Source organism: Engystomops pustulosus, chromosome 2 (genome assembly GCF_040894005.1).
Source record: "Engystomops pustulosus chromosome 2, aEngPut4.maternal, whole genome shotgun sequence".
NCBI classification, from domain to species: domain Eukaryota; kingdom Metazoa; phylum Chordata; class Amphibia; order Anura; family Leptodactylidae; genus Engystomops; species Engystomops pustulosus.
In genome coordinates, this window is record NC_092412.1 from 163,326,444 (window position 1) to 163,344,392 (window position 17,949).

Here is a 17,949-nt window from a genome sequence, read left to right on the forward strand (position 1 = left end):
ATATATATATGTTACTAGGGTGGGGCTTTATATCTATCAGCTACTGCCCAGTTCTCTGAACCAGCTACTATTTTAACAGCTAGTTCAGAAAAAACGGACCTGCAAATATAGTGGGCCATGCGACCATCCGAATCGGCCACACCTTGGTGGGGGCCTCTTTAAGGGCAAACCCTATCTGGCCTCGGCCACAGTTTAAGACTTTTAAAACAAGGCAGTACAATGAAGTTATCTGGAGAAATTAAATGTTGAATGTCATTTACTTATTGTTTTATTTCCTTTACCACTGCTCTATTTTGTATATAACTGAGCCTGTTCTGGGGAACCAGAGGAGTTACATATCAACTGAATTACAATGACCCTCCTCTCTGGAGAGTTGTTGATTTATTAGATCATGCACACAATCTAAAGACACATATACACTGTCAATATAATAGAATCAGGTTAGATAATCAGGTGGCATTAAGTGAGGTTCTGAGAGCCCCCAGTCACATGATGTTCCTTTTCTAAGATATCATACCATGCATAAATGGGCTAGAATAAGGAATTAAAACTATAACATATCATACTTGGAATACCAGCTTTGAATTGAGATGTAAAGTGGTTGTTTAGAAGTAGGCAGAACTGAAGTAAAGTTAGTAGTCAAGCTATTACGCACATCTGTGCTACTGGTGCCGTCTTGCTGGCCATACTGCCAACCGCGCGGTGGCGCAAAGATTTTATTGAGGCCACATGAACAGGGTGACGCTTATCACAAGTGCAGTCAGACATGTCAGAGGCAGTGGACCTCTTTCCTTAGCGATGTTACCGGCCACATACTGCAGTTACAACAGTACTGCCCTGATGCTCTGAATCCACACAACATGTTTTTCTAGGTTTGCAGTGTTAATAGGGAATCAGAACAATGGGAGGTGTGTGAACCTAACCATGCCTCGGGTTGGGTTTGTTCCACAAATGGCTGTATTAACCCCTTACCGACATGTGACGTAATAGTACGTCACATGCCGGGTCCCGGTGCATGGAGAGGGCTCGCGGGCTGAGCCCTCTCCATAGCCGGTAAGTCTTTGCTACACATTGCAGCAAAGGTTTACCGGTAACACCCGCGATCGGGAAAATGCAAAAACGAAAAAGGGCCGCAGCGGGAAGGGGTTAAGCAATAATCCTCAATTGTGTTTTAAAACATGTATGTAAAAAATGCACATGTAAGAGGTACATATGATGTTAACCCCTACGGGACACAGCATCTTTTGGCCTAAAGGACGCGGCCCCATTTTTCAAATCTGGCCTGTGTCACTATAAGTGGTTATAGCGTGGGAACGCTGTGAGATATCCAGGGGATTTTGAGATTGTTTTCTCGTGACACATTGTACTTCAAATTAGTTTAAAAATTTGGATGAAATCTTTTGCGTTTAGTTATGAAAAAAAACTAAATTTGGCAAAAATTTTGAAAAATTCTTTATTTTCAATGTTCTAAATTCTCTACTTTTGATTCAGAAAGTCATAGCACCCAAATAAATTCATAACTTACATTTCCCAAATGTCTGCTTTATGTTGGCATGGTTTTTTAAGATTCCACATATTTTACTAGAATGTTATGAGGCTCAGAATTTGGGTGCCATTTTTCACATTTTTTGTAAAATCGCCAAAACCCGTATTTAGATGGACCTACTCAGTTTCTAATTCACACTGAGAGGCCTAAATAATAGCGAGACTCGTAAATTACCCCATTGTGGAAACTACACCCCTCAACGTATGAAAAACCACTTTTAAGAAGTTTGTTAACCCTTTACGTGTTTTATAGGGGTTAAAACAAAATGGAGGTGGAGTCTGCAAATTGTAATATTTTTTCACAATACACTCATTTTGGGTGGAAAATTAAACATTTGTAATGGATAAAATGAAAAAAGGCTCCACAAAGTTTGATACGCAATTTCTCCCGAGTACACCGATACCCTATATGTGGTGGTAACCTGCTGTATGGGCGCACGGCCGGGCATAGAAGAGAAGGAGGCGCCATCCAAATCAGATTTGCTATGTCACATTGTACAGGCTATAATTTTTTTCTTTTTTTTATTGAGGACCTATAGGGGCTTATTTCTTTTGCCACATGAGATGCACTTTTCTAATACATAATTTTGGGGCATCTATAGCTAATTGGTGAGATTTAATTAACTCTTTGTTGGTGGAGGAAATGAAAATCATCAATTTTTAGGAAAATTTTTATGTGTTTTTTTTTTTGGCCGTTAACCATACCATGAAAATAGTATATTATTTTTATTCTATGGGTCGCCACGTTTATGAAAATACTTCATTTATATATATTTTTTTATTTTTTCCCATTTTTACTGAATAAAAAGTAATTTGGCAAAATTGTTGTTAATTTTAGCATCACCGTCTTTCATATGCATAACTTTTTTATTTTTCACCTCACAAATCTGTTTAAGGGCTTATTTTTTGCAAGAATGATAGCTCTTTTTAGTGGTCTTATTTTAGATTGCGTAACTTTTTAAAATCACTTTTTTAGAGCATTTTTAAAGGGCATTAATAAAAAATCATCTTTATCAGAGAGAGTTTTTTTAGGTTGTTTTTTTACGGGGTTCACTTTGCGGATCTAATAACGATTCTGTTTTATTATACAGATTGTTACGGACGCAGGGATACCAAATATGTGGGGGTTTTGTGTATTTTATTCAATTGTACTGAATAAAAACTAATTTGGAGAAAATCTTATTCATTTTAGCATCACCATCTTTTTATATGCATAACTTTTTTATTTTTTGGCAGATAAATCTTGTTAGGGGCTTATTTTTTGCGAGAACAGTTGTTCTTTTTAGTGGGCTTATTTTGGAGTGCATAACATTTTTTAAATCACTTTTTAGAGCATTTTTTATAGGGTATTAATTAAAAATGATCTTTTTTCGGAATGTTTTTTTGCGTTTTTTCCTCCGGCGTTTACCGTGCGGGTCCAGTAACAATTCTGTTTTATTATGCAGATTGTTACGGACGCGGCAATACCAAATATGCGGGGTTTTTTTGTGTTTTTATGTTTTTTATACTTTATTAAGTTTTTTTTATGGGAAAGTGACATTTTAAGGGCTTATATTTTATGTATTTATTTTTTTATTTATTATAATGTGTAGTGTTAAGTGTTTTTACATATTTTTACTTATACATACTTGAACTTAAACCATTGATGCTCTGATCACTGGTTTAAGTTCAATACACTGCTCTACAATACTATTTTATTGTAGAGCAGTGTAAACTGTCTGAGCAAGCTTGCGCATGCTCAGACAGTTTACAGCCAGACCCGGAAGGGGTCTGGCTGCCATGGAGACCGGGCAGCTCCGGGGCACATGCCAGTCCTCGGAGCTGCCCAGAAGTGGATCGGATCCCCCGGTAAGCGGCACGGGGGATCCGATCCACAGCGCAAACACCCTTACACGCCGCGGTCATGTTTGACCGCGGCGTGTAAGGGGTTAACACCCGCGATCGGAGCCGGCTCCGATCGCGGGTGTTAGCGCAGGCTGTCAGCTGTACTAGACAGCTGACAGCCGCTGCTTCTGGTACCGGCTCCGTTCGTGAGCCGGTGCCAGAAGCAGGACGTTATAGAACGTCCCCGTGCGCTAAGCATCTAGCCCCGGGGACGTACTATAACGTCCTGGTGCGCCTAGGGGTTAATAAACGTTACCTGATAAAAAAAAATTGAATATTTGCTTGCTGTTTCTTCTTCAGCAAACTGTGGGATTTCATGTCTCCATCAGCGTCTCGAAAGAAAGATTAAATCCATATTGAAATCTTTGAGGAAGTCTATTAATCAGGAGCGATTTGTGATCCTCTCCATAGCCGGTAAGTCTTTGCTACATATTGCAGCAAAGGTTTACTGGTGCACCGATCGCGGGTGTTTTCCTGCTTTGCCGGCGGCTTCAGAAAGTAAAACCCCCATCTCCCATCCCCACTGTAGAATAGCAGTATATGAGAGGATCGTACAGACACCCTAGAGTTAAAGTACCCTAGGGAGTCTGAAAAATAGTAAAAAAAAAAAGTTAAAAAAAAATTATAATAAAAAAACCTAAAAATTCAAATCACCCCCCTTTCCCTAGAACTGATATAAATATAAATAAACAGTAAAAATAATAAACACATTAGGTATCGCCGTGTCTGAAAATGCCAGATATATCAAAATATGATAACGGTTTTTCATTGCGTTTAACCCCATAACGGAAAATCGCGGCCAAAGTCAAAAATGGCACTTTTTTGCCATTTAAAAAGAAATAAAAAATTCTATAAAAAGTTATCAAAAGGTCGTACAGTCCTAAAAATGATAACAATGTAAACATCATCAAAATCCTCAAAAAACAGCACCACCCACAGCTCCATACTCCAAAGTATAAAAAAGTTATTAGCGCCAGAAGATGGCAAAATCCTCCCAAAAATGTTTGTACAGGAGGTTTTAATTTTTTTAAATGTATGAAAACATTATAAAACCTATATAAATTTGTTATCCCCGTAATTGTACCGACCCAAAGAATAACGTAAACCTGTCATTTGGGGCGTACAGTGAAATCCGTAAAATCCAAGCCCACAAGAATATGGCACAAATGCGTTTTTTTACCAATTTCACTGCATTTGGAATTTTTTTTCCCGCTTCCTAGTACACGGCATGGAATATTAAATACCACCATTTTGAAGTGTAATTTGTTACGCAGAAAATAAGCCATCACACAGCTCTGTACATGGAAAAGTAAAAAAGTTACAGATTTTTGAATGTGAGGAGTGAAAAATGAAAACGCAAAAACGAAAAAGGGCCGCGGCGGGAAGGGGTTAAGCAATAATCCTCAATTGTGTTTTAAAACATGTACGGTATGTAAAAAAGGCACATGTAAGAGGTACATATGATGTTAATAAACGTTACCTGATAAAAAAAAATTTAATGTTTGCTTGCTGTTTCTTCTTCAGCAAACTGTGGGATTTCATGTCTCCATCAGCGTCTCGAAAGAAAGATTAAATCCATATTGAAATCTTTGAGGAAGTCTATTAATCAGGAGCGATTTGTGATCCGCTTAGCATCTATTGAGTATGAGGTGATCCAGAGGGGAACGGCGGGAAGAGAGAGAGGTGAAAACTGTCTTCCTGGTCAACAACGTATGTGGGGAAAATGTGGTAAGAGTATTTTAAATTATAAGCTCATTTCTTATTCTGCAAAATACTTACTGTATTATTAGATGGCTATAACTAACATAAACCTAGTGAACTCTGTATGGATGTGCATAGGTGTCATGTACACAAAACCAAGCCTGTTTTACAGTTGTTACAAAGGGGACATAGAGAGTCAATGCTTTTTACATTAGTCTTGCCCCTAAACATGGATAACGTAACTAATAAATTGATGTTTTGCGCATATGAATTTTCCATAACCTTTGCAAATCTTTGAATAATTTTATTTATTGGTTTTCAATTGTGTATATATCTTAAACATATTTGGTCATGTTATTCATAACCTTCCCAAAAATGTTAACAAACCATAGCTTCTTAAAGGGAACCTGTCAGCAGGAGCCCTTTTTCTGGCTCCCCTATGTTCCCATAGAGAATAATGTATACAGAAAGGTTAAACTTTCATCTAATTTATCTCTTTTAGGAAAAAGCCAGTTTTTGTGGTTTAACAAACATTACAAGGCCCGGGAGGCCTTGCTGCCAAGAGTAGGTAGTACTCAATAGAGTTGAGTAAAGGATGGGTGCATTACTGTATAAGTTTCCTCCAACCCCACTTTGGTAGCATTGGGGGCACCCTACAGAATATATTGGATTCCTTTCTTATTGCAACATATACACACTTTAACCGGTTCGCGACTGCCCGCCGTGTATTCACGGCGGCGATCACGTTCCGATGCATGGAGAGGGCTGGCGGGCCGAGCCCTCTCCATAGCCGGTAAGTCTCTGCTGCATATTGCAGCAAAGGCTTACCGGTAACACCCGCGATCGGTGCCGGCACCGATCGAGGGTGTTTTCTTGCTGATCGCCGCTGGCAAAGCTGCCGGCAGCTTCAAACAGATGGCGGCGAATGGGCGCCGCCATCTTTCCGAGGATCACCGCTCCCCGTGACGTCATCGGGGAGCGGCGATCCATCGCCATGGTAGCTTCGGGTCTCACGAAGACCCGAAGCTACTTCGGGTTAACCCATTCATTACAATGTGCTATCAGCACATTGTAATGTATGAGGAGTAAAATCCCCATATACTGCCATACTGTAGTATGGCAGTATATGGTAGGATCGATCAGACAACCTAGGGTTAAAGTACCCTAGGGAGTCTGAAAAATAGTAAAAATAAAAATAAAAAAAAAGTTAAAAAAAAAAATTATAGTAAAAAAAACCTAAAAATTCAAATCACCCCACTTTCCCTAGAACTGATATAAATATAAATAAACAGTAAAAATTATAAACACATCAGGTATCGACAAGTCCGAAAATGCCCGATCTATCAAAATATAATAACGTTTTTTCACTGCGTTTAACCCCGTAACGGAAAATCGCGTCCAAAGTCAAAACTGGCACTTTTGCCATTTAAAAAAAAATTAAAAATTCTATAAAAAGTGATCAAAAGGTCGTACAGTCCTAAAAATAATATCATTGAAAACATCATCAAAAGTCGCAAAAGATGACACCACCCACAGCTCCGTACAACGAAGTATGGAAAAGTTATAAGCACAAGAACAAGGCAAAATTAAAAAAAAAATTTTGTTCATGAGGTTTTAATTTTTGTAAGAAAAACAAAGAAAAACATTATAAAACCTATACAAATTTGGTATCCCTGTAATCGTACTGACCCAAAGAATAAATTAGATGTGTCATTTGTGGCGTGAAGTGAAAGCCGTAATATCCAAGCCCACAAGAATACGACACAAATGCGTTTTTTCACCATTTTCACTGCATTTGGATTTTTTTTCCCGCTTCCCAGTACATGGCATGAAATATTCAATGCAATCACTATGAAGTGCAATTTGTTACGCAAAAAACGAGCCATCACATAGCTTTTTACGTGTAAAAATAAAAAAGTTATAGATTTTTGAAGGTGGGGAGTGAAAAATGGAAATGAAAAAACTGGAAAGGGCCCAGTCCTTAACCGGTGAAATATTATGTAAATGTTAAATGCTTGCTCTTTTGATTTCCAAGGGTTACAACAAAATGCTAACTCTTTTCTTATGTAGTGTAGTGTTCATTTATGGAGTTAAAATCTTTAACAAATTGTGAATGCAATAGTATCTCAATGTTATGATGCTTTTCATTGACTTATTCAGAACTTGCTTATTTCATTCCTTGTCTTCTATACTGCTGATTTGTACACTGCTATGTTTGATCTGCTCTGCTGCACTAAACTTTTGGCAACCACCTAAAATACAAATACATATATCAAAGCTAGTTTTCCCATAGGAAATCATTGAAACCCATATAATTGGTTCGACATGAGTGAATACCTTGGATTGCAAGCAGAATTTGTGCTGGTAATGCAAATTGCTAGTATATCAAAGCTTAATAGTTCACATAGGAAAACATTGAAACACTGACAATTGGTTTCACACCCCAAAAATATTTAGTCATGTGTGCAACCTAGCCCCTTTATTTCTAATACTTCTTCAATATTGAGTTATACAATTTTGTGAGAGAAGAGGGTATAGTACAGTCGAGGGTACAGAGGGCTCACATAATGCTTGTATTATGAAATTTTGCTTGTAAGCCAAAAATACATTTTTGTAAATCCAACTTACAGACCAAGTTACTTGTAATCCAAGGTTCAACTTTATAAGGCCTTTTGTTTTTTAAAGAAAATGTGTATTTCAGTCAGAAATTGTTTTATTTATAACTGTGGCATATCACTCAGAATTTCCTGCATTTATTCATCACTGCCCTGTCTATCTGCATCTTAGCTAGCTGTCCCCCTGGCACATACTACCATGGCCAAATGGATCAATGTCAACCATGTCCCCAAGGTACCTACCAAGAGAAAGAGGGGCAACTGTTATGTGACCTATGTCCTGGAGCTGATGCCAACGGCCCAGCCGGAGCTTCCAATTTATCAGCTTGTGGAGGTATGTGTAACTCTTCCCTGACAAATAAATATAGTACTCTCAGTAAGTGTTAAATTCCAACTTGCCATAGATTTAACACTGAGCTGCCACTCAAGCATCAGAATTACAGATGAATCTGAACCCAGCTGTTAAACGTCTTCAACATTCCCCTGTAAGCAATAGATGTGAAAATAAAATAATAAATGGTTATATATGAATCCCAGAATGGTTAGAAAAATAAACATTTTTTTTCTTGTCTGATAAAAACAAAACAATTATCATTTAACCCATCTGGAAAATAAATGATACGTTTATCCCCTTAAAGGACACCTGTCATCAGGTCTGTGTCCCTTGTCCTGTCACTACTACCTGTTGGAGCAGCTCACAAGGATCCTATCCCAGCCTTTATCTAGTCAATTCATACATTAATCATTATAAAATCATCTTTTCTTTATTATGTAAATGAGGCTGGTCACATGGTCAGAGGCAGTGATGTCACCCCTGTTACCCCTCCCCTCTCCTCCCCCTGCTCATGTCTGTGTGTAATGTATAGTAAAGCATTGCTAGTGTGTGTGCTGCATCTGCTGCACATGTAAGAGACACAGACATCAGCTATACATGTACCTGACCTGTTCTGCTGTAACATGGCTGCCTGGAGCTGTTGTATCTCTCCTATACCCACACACACATGCACACACAGGCTGCAGGAGACGTGGCCACCAGCAAGCACATGGAGCAGCCATTACATGGACCAGCTGTCAGTCAAGCACATGGGGTGTGGCTGTACTTCCCACTCAAGAATAAGCTGGACAGCTTGAATATGCTAATGACTCATTGGACATTTCACAGGTCATTTGCATACAGCTTTAGGACCTCATTGCTTAAGTTTACAGGCATGTAGAGGGACAATGAAGGGATAGAGGCAATGCTCTCTAATGGCAGTTTATGAAAATATATTTAGTTTAGGGGGTTATTTTGCATGATGGGTTCTCTTTAATAAGTTGGCTTTGATCTCTTCCTCCATCATTGGTCAACACCTTAGGGTCTTTGTTATAGAGGAGGGTGACAGCACCTAAAAAAGGTGGTAACTGGAGAAATTTTAAAATGCCTCTATTTTATTTTTGTCATGATAATAATTAGAGATGAGCAAATGGAATTGGATGAAGTGGAATTTGATCTGAAGTTCAGAAAAACTTCTAATTATTGCAAAGACAGATTTTTTGGGGATCCATGGTAACAAAGTGTTTTACATAAAAACAACTAACATGTAGTTGCATTTGAAAATTATTAAAACCCGGAAACGGTACATTACACATCTAGCAGCTAGCCAGCCCCTATGATGTTTTAGGTTGACACAGTCACTGATCGCCTCAGGTTTCCACTATTTTCTTGCTTCAGGAGACTAGTGAGAGATGATGTGAAAAGAAACAGAACAGGCTAGAGAGAGTGCAGGGATGGAAATTTGCAGCTGTTTGGGTTGAACAGGAATGTATTAGGTAATAGGATAAATGTAAGGGTTAGGGTTAGGGACTGAGAATTTAAAGTGACCCCCGTAAAAAAAGGCACCTGGACCAGATGGGTTACACCCCAGAGTTCTTAATGAACTCGTTTCTGTTATTGCTGTACCACTGTCTAAAATCTTCAGGGATTCCCTAATGTCTGGTATGGTGCCAAGTAACTGGCGCAGGGCAAATACTGTGCCAATATTTTAAAAAGGCTCTGGAACTTCGCCAGGCAATTACAGACCTGTAAACTTAACTTTCATTGTGGGGAAAATATTGGAAGGGTTAGTAAAAGACTACATTCTGGAGTATGTGACATCAAATAGTATAATAAGTGACAGCCAGCATGGGTTTACTAAGAATAGAAGTTGTCAGACTAACCTGATATGCTTCTATGAAGAGGTGAGCAGTTGCCTGGATGGAGAAGCTGCTGTGAAAATTGTGTTCTTGGATTTTGCAAAGGCATTTGACACTGTCCCTCATAGACGCCTGATAGGTAAAATAAGGTCTATTGGTTTGGCAGCATTCATTTGCAATTGGATTTAAAACTGGCTGAAGGATCATATCCAGAGAGTTGTGGTCAATGAATGGTCAACAGTTATAAGTGGTGTACCACAGGGTTCTTTGCTCGGTCCACTATTATGAAGTACCTGGGGGTACTAGTAGATCATATTGAATAACAGCATACAATGTCAAACAGCTGCCTCTAAAGCCAGCAGGATCTTGTCATGTATAAAAAGTGGTATGGACTCTCGTGATAGGGATGTAATATTACCACTGTACAAGGCATTGGTTCTGCCTCACCTTGAATATGCTGTCCAGTTCTGGGCATTGGTCCATAAAAAAGATTTGCTGTAGCTGGAGATGGTTCAACGAAGAGCCACAAAAATGATAAAAGGTATGGAGGGTCTCAGTTATGAGGAAAGGTGAAAACTAAATTTATTTAGTCTGGAAAAGAGACTACTACGAGGGGACATGATTAATTTATATAAATATATGAATACAAAAAATATGGTGGAAAGTTGTTCCAGATTAAATCAAATTAAAAGTTGCGGTAAAAAAGTTTCTTTATTTAAATTCCATTAAAATGTCCATGAAAAAACAGGAAAAAAATCACATGGGTAATGTGTACACAAACAAAGAAAGGGTTATGAGTTTCGAACCATGTTATCGTGGTCCTTACTCATACCTCAAATGAACACTGAGAGTATACCAACATTTATAACAGGAAAGACTCACATATTCAAACGGACCACCCTAAAGTCACATGACTTAGGAAAAGAGCGTGATTGGATAAACTCCGGACAGAGCTAAACAGAGCACAGGAGAGGGGGTGAGAACAGATGAGAGGGACAGAAGGAAAATTAGTAAACATATGTTAAATCATTTTTGGCATTTAAGCCCAAGGGGTTTCCTGTTTCCAAAGTGTGGATCCATTTGGCCTCTCTCATAAATCATTTTTTAGTACGATCACCACCTCATCAGCGGCAATGTCACGAGTGCTCCCGCGATCCCTGTCTCGGATCGCTGGCACACTCGTGGTCCTCCATGTGCCCCCGCTGAAGCCCCTGTGCTGGACTAACCTGTCTCGGCTCCTGCCATTTTCTGGACCGCCGTGCATGCACGTCCCCGCCAGGGCGCTCGTGTGCCGGCTGCCGAAGATTTAAATGGCCAGCGCACCTCCACCTTATAGTCTGGCACCTTCCTTCTCTGCCGGATCTTTGTGCCTCACAGCCTAACAGAAAGCTTCCAAGTGACATTCCTGCATTCCTGTGTATTCCTGCGTTCCTGTGTGTTCCTGCTCCTGAGTCCTGTGTTGCCATGTTATCATAGTCCCTCCGTGTTCCTGTGTTACCAGAGTTCCTCCGTGTTGCTGTGTTCCTGCGTTGTGGTGTTCCCATTCCCATCTGCTTGCACCTCCCGTTGCTGACCCCGGATTGGACTTGACCCTGCATCTCTACCACCTGCCCTGACCCTGTGCCTGCACCCGACCACAAGACTGTCTTTCGTTAGGGTACCTCGACCTCGGCTGCCACCGCTGGCTATTCTCACCTGTGGAACGACCTGGTGGTACCCTGCTGCAGCAAGTCCATCCCGCTTTGCGGCGGGCTCTGGTGAAGACCAGGTGCCACTTAGACTTCGGTTCCAGGTGTCGGCTAGTACCACCTCCCGCAGTGGTCCAGGGGATCCACTGTTCCTTACAGGCAATATGATCTATTGCTATTACACACACTTCTATGCCCTCCCTGAACACACAAAGGTGGTCCCCCCCTCTCCCTTGATTGCCCCATCTTGTCCCAAACTAACTCTCTTTTTGAGAGACTTGGTTCCTGGTTTGATGGGCTTCTTCACCCACTTTGCCGTGATACATCAAGAACAGAAAATCTGTACTTTCTGCCATTTAAAACTTTACATGGTCACCTGTTTATACCTGGCTGTCATCTGATGTCACAGCCCTGTACATGTCTATCCCACATGGTTTAGCGTGCAGGGCTGTGGCTCACCATTTACAACACTACAGTACCTATGCACCTCCTCTGCAGGACTATTTTGTATTGGTTCTCATGTTTCTGCTAACAATTTTTTTACATTTGATAATGTTTTTTACTTGCAGCATGTTGGTTGCCCAATGGGAGCGTGTTTTTTTCCTTTCCTTGCCAATCTGTATATGGCTCTTTGGGAGGAAAGATTTTTTTAACGCATCTAACCCCTTTTCTCCATCTACATATTGGTACAGTAGATTTAATTGATTTTCATTGATTTCAACTCCTACATAAATCAGAATGACCTTAACCTTAAGTTCACGTTTGAATATTGGGAAGACTCCATTTCATTTCTTGACATCTTTTTTTCAGGTGACACTTCACATTACCAAGTTACTACCAAACTCTTTCGTAAGCCAACGAGTGGCAATACATTGTTGCGGGCAGACAGCTGCCACCGCAGCCATACGGTCAGAAACCTCCCCATAGGGTAATATATCCATGCAAAGAGAGCTTTGTCTACTACTAAAGCATTTATCACTACTTGCAATGACCTAAAACTTGTTTCCGGGGCAGGGGCTATAAGAGCTCTATATACAGTCGGGCCACAAGAATTGTAGACTCCCAATCACGCATTGATCTCTTACTGGATAAACCCACTGTAGTTTCCAAATATTCTAATAGACCTTATTTCAGCACTAAATTCTGCAACCAGTCTCAAAAGATCACGGCTATTGTAAGAAAATACTTACCAATACTACAACACAATGATATTCTGAAAGATATTCTGTGTGATGGTGTCACATTTGTATCCATACGATCCCCACCTTGGGTAATATACTGTCACCAAACTATTTTTTGTCACAAGGCTTGAATAAAGCCTGGTTATCACATAAGGGCAGCTACTGCTGCGGTGAGAGTAGGTGCAATATCTGTAGAAACATGATTAAAACTAACACTTTCAAATCATATGCTAACAAATTTTCTTACCAAATACAGAGATACATGAACTGCGAGACCACCTGGGTGGTATATCTAATTGAATGCTCTGAGTGCCATTTGCAGTATGTTGGATGCACCTCTCAGAAATTGAAAGGTCGGGTGTCCTAACACATTACGGGGGCGAACCCCAAAACTATAGCCAGCACCCGGAATTTCATTTCAGGGACTGCCACTCATGATCGGTCTCACACATGCGTGTAATAGAAATAGATCATTTTGCTGCTGCGGAGAGGTGGTGATCGTACTAAAAAAACCTATTTATGAGAGAGGCTAAATGGATCCAAACTTTGGAAACATGTAACCCCTTGGGCATAAATTGCTTTGATTTTTAAACATATGTTTACTAATTTTCATTCTGTCCCTCTCACCTGTTCTCACCCCCCCCCTCCTGTGATCTGTTCCAACCAATCACGCTATTTTCTTTAGTCGTGTGACTTTAGTGTGACTTTAGGGCGGTCAGTTTGAATATGAGTCTTTCCTGTTATAAATGTCGGTATACTCTCAGTGTTCATTTAAGTTATGAGTAAGGACCACGATAACATGGTCCGCGTAAACCTTTCTTTGTTTGTGTGCACATCGCCCATGTGTTTTTTTCCCTGTTTTCTATGGACATTTTAATGGAATTTAAATAAACTTTTTTACCACAACTTACTTTATACTGGTGCCGAAGGATCTTCTCCTTTTCCTATGTATAACTACTATAATAATGTCCCTGTGTACAACAATATAACTACTATAATACTGCCCCCTATGTAGAAGAGTATAACTACTATAATAATGCCCCTGTGTACAAGAATATAACTACTATAACACTGTTCCCAATGTACAAGAATATAACTACTATAATACTGCCCCCAGTGTACAAGAATATAACTACTATAATACTGCCCCCTGTGTACAAGAATATAAGTACTATAATACTGCCTCCTGTGCACAAGAATATAACTACTATAATACTGCGCCCTATGTACAAGAATATAACTACCATAATACTGCCCCTATGTACAAGAATATAACTACTATAATACTGCCTCCTATGTACAAGAATATAACTACTATAATACTGCCCCTATGTACAGGAATATAACTACTATAACACTGCCCCCTATGTACAAGAATATAACTACTATAATACTGCCCCCTATGTACAAGAATATAACTACTATAATACTGACCCTATGTACAGGGATATAACTACTATAATACTGCCCCTATGTACAAGAATATAACTACTATAATACTGCCTCCTATGTACAAGAATATAACTACTATAATACTGCTCCCTACGTACAAGAATATAACTACTATAATACTGCCCCCTATGTACAAGAATATAACTACCATAATACTGCACCTATGTACAAGAATATAACTACTATAATACTGCCCTCTATGTACAAGAATATAACTACTATAATACTGCCTCCTATGTACAAGAATATAACTACTATAATACTGCCTCCTATGTACAAGAATATAACTACTATAATACTGCTCCCTATGTACAAGAATATAACTACTATAACACTGCCCGCTATGTTCAAGAATATAACTACTATTAGGGGAGGACTAGGAAATTAAAGAGGCCACAGAAAAAATTCTTAGAATGGCCCTATGTTGCGGGTGGAGTCAAATGAAGTAGGCGGGGTCGTGTGATGTGGGTGGAATTCGCACAATTTTACTCAGTCACATTGTTGGCAGATTGACTTAATTCAAACAATGCATTGCTAGTAAGCAAGGCAAATCTTTATAGCTTTTCTTTCTTGTAGCGCAGGCAGCGCTATATGCTCCTGCAAGGGATCGTGAGCATCCAAGGATGCTTTGCTGGTAAGATCGTGCAAGCGCCCTTGTATACCAGAAATTGCTTATGGCACCAGCTCGCTGGAGGATGCAGTGCTGAAACCACTGCCTGTGCTACAAAAATAAACACTATAAAGCTTGTGGGTAACCAAGGACAAGTATCCTTGGATATCTGTGCTATCCTATGGCAGCGGCTTAATGGAGGTCAGAGCTCAGAGCTTCGTTAGTAAGAGAAACATTGCGGACTTGTCATCACAAGCATCCTTGTATACCCACGATTGTGCATGGCAGTGGCCTGCAGAAGGAGATAGCGCTAAAGCTGGTATATGCGCTACAAGAAACATAAGCCTGCCATATCCCCAATATGTATTCAGCCTGCACTGGATGAGGGCTAAGCTGCTGAATAGGAATCACACTTGCAGAAGATTCCTGCAGACTTTCTGTGCCCTTTCGTAACAATGGGTTGTTCGTAAGTCAGAACGACATACGTCGAAGTCTGCCTGTATACCACTATTACAAGAACACAACTTAATACTGAATATACTAAAATTCTGCCATTTCATGTACAAGAATATAACTACTATAGGTAGTAGCTTAGGTCCGAAATGCAGACATTTTAATTTGTGTTTTTTCTTTGTTGTACATTTTAATGAATCTTCTAATAAACGGATAAAGTATTTTTTCCTAGCTGGTGCAGAAGATTTTCAATTTTTTTTGCTATAACTACTATAATATGTACAAAAATATAACTACTATAATATGACCAAATTGGCTTCTCACCAAGTGACATATTAGCTTTAAGTTAATGTGTAACCTGGACCGGTTTGGGCCAATTTCTCTTTGTACAAGAGTACAAAGTACTATAACACTGCCCCCTATGTACACATATAACTACTATGATACTGCCCCCTATGTACAAGAATCTAACTGTTATAATACTGCCACCTATCTACAAGAATCTAAATACTATAATGTTACCCCCTATGTACATGAATATAACTACTATAATACTGCCCCTATGTACAAGAATAAAACTACTATAATACTGCCCCTATGTACAGGAAAATAACTACTATAATGCTGCCCCTCTGTAAATGAGTATATCTACAATAATACTGCCCCCTATGTACAATAATATAACTACTATAATACTGTTCCTATGTACATGAATATAACTATTATAGTACTGCCCCCTATGTACAAGAATATAACTACTATAATACTGCCCCCTATGTACAAGAATATAACTACTATAATACTGCCTCCTATGTACAAGAATCTTACTACTATAATACTGCCTTACTAAGTACAATAATTTAACTACTATAATGTTGCTCATATGTACAAGAATCTAACTACTATAATACAGCCCCCTATGTAAAAGAATCTTACTACGATAATAAGGTCCCCTATGTACAAGAATATAACTACTATAATACGGTCCCCTATGAACAAGGATATAACTACTATAATGCGGTCCCCTATGTGCAAAAATATAACGACTATAATATTGCCCCTATGTACATGAATATAACTACTATAATACTGCCCCCTATGTACATGAATATAACTACTATAATACTGCCCCCTATGTACAGGAATATAACTACTGTAATACTGCCCCCTGTGTTCAAGAATATAACTACAGTACTATAATACTGCCCCCTTGCTGGAAGGTTGTGTTAGAGCTGTTCTCCTGAAGTCTCCTAATGCCTGGAGACAGGGCGGGCCCACCCTGGGTGGGGAACTTCCCCAAGCAAGCCCCAGGCTCCAAGGCCTTCCCTGGGTGGAAACTCCTAGACACCAAAAACTGAGGCTGCAAATCCTAAAGTGAACAAGACTGTCAGTAACTTGCAGAATGTCAGTGGCTCAAGTGCAGCTAGAAACTGAGAGAAAGAAGATTAATGTTGTGGAAAAGCAAGAAGCAGCTGCAGTGAGTTCCAGTCTGGTGAAACCATCTCCTACTGTAAATGAGCGGCAGAAACCTATAAATGAGAGAAGAGTGCTGGGTCAGGCATTGGGGAAAGGTGTGCAGGAGCAGAGGCAGCCTCCATTGCAGGCCTCAGCTGTGCCTTCTACAACTCCATCATCCAGACACAGGAGGATATCTCTGGAGCGGCAGACCATCCTGCCAAGCCAATACTGCAGCCGGCAACATTCCTCTACCACAGAGACAATGATCAGGTACTACAAGTCCCAGCAGCCTGCATTCCGCAGCAAGAACAGAGACGCATGACATCTGTCTGGGATGTTGCCATAGAGCATTTAGAGCAGTGAATGAAGGCTGGGAACATAGAGGCTGAAGTTTTTAGTTTTTCATGTTGATGCAGACCCTCTTAGTTCAGGTGCTCAGCAGCCCCCATAGTGCCCCCAGTAACACCGTGGTTCTGGTCCAGACCAGGCCTCCTCTGGTAATGCCTGGAGCTGGGGTAAACCATCTTTTTCATCTGGCTCACATTACACAAGTCAGGCTTTTAACCCCTTAACGCTCTGCGCCGTAGCTCTACGGCGCAGAGGTGCAGGGAATGTATGAAGAGGGCTCACGGGCTGAGTCCTCTTCATACAAAGGTGGGGGTTGTTGCATATTGCCTCAGGTAGCCTCGAGTCTTCGTTTGACCCAAGGCTAAATGGCTTCTGCAGATTCGTTACAATGAGCCAGTGGCTCATTGTAACGAATACCATGCAAAAATGCCATATATTGCAATACAGAATTATTGCAGTATATGGTAGGAACGATCTGACCATCTAGGGTTGATGTGCCGAAGATGTTCTAAGAAATAGTAAAAAAAAAAAGTTAAAAAAAATTAAAAATATTAATAAAATATTAAAAATTCAAATCACCCCCTTTCCCTAGAATATAAAAAACATAATAAACAGTAAAAATCACAGACACATTAGGTATCGCCACGTCCCAAAATGCCCGATCTATCAAAATATAAAAACGATTAGGGCCGGCGGTGACCTCTGAGACGGGAAATGGCGGCCAAATGTCCGAAATGCGACTTTTACACCTTTTTACATGACATAAAAATGGAATAAAAAGTGATCAAAATGTCGCACAGACCTCAAAATGGTAGCAATGAAAATGTCGGCTCATTGTCGCA

General features: G+C 39.8%; 1 protein-coding gene across 1 annotated transcript in view; it reads left to right on the forward strand.

Moving 5' to 3' along the window:
• Positions 1 to 17,949, forward strand: part of SCUBE3 (signal peptide, CUB domain and EGF like domain containing 3) — a 378,535-nt gene that overhangs the window by 211,124 nt on the left and 149,462 nt on the right. Inside the window, exons 16-17 of the mRNA XM_072137190.1 lie at positions 4,954 to 5,157; positions 7,918 to 8,079. Of these exons, the coding sequence (XP_071993291.1) occupies positions 4,954 to 5,157; positions 7,918 to 8,079 (366 nt within the window). The remainder of the gene's footprint in view (positions 1 to 4,953; positions 5,158 to 7,917; positions 8,080 to 17,949) is intronic.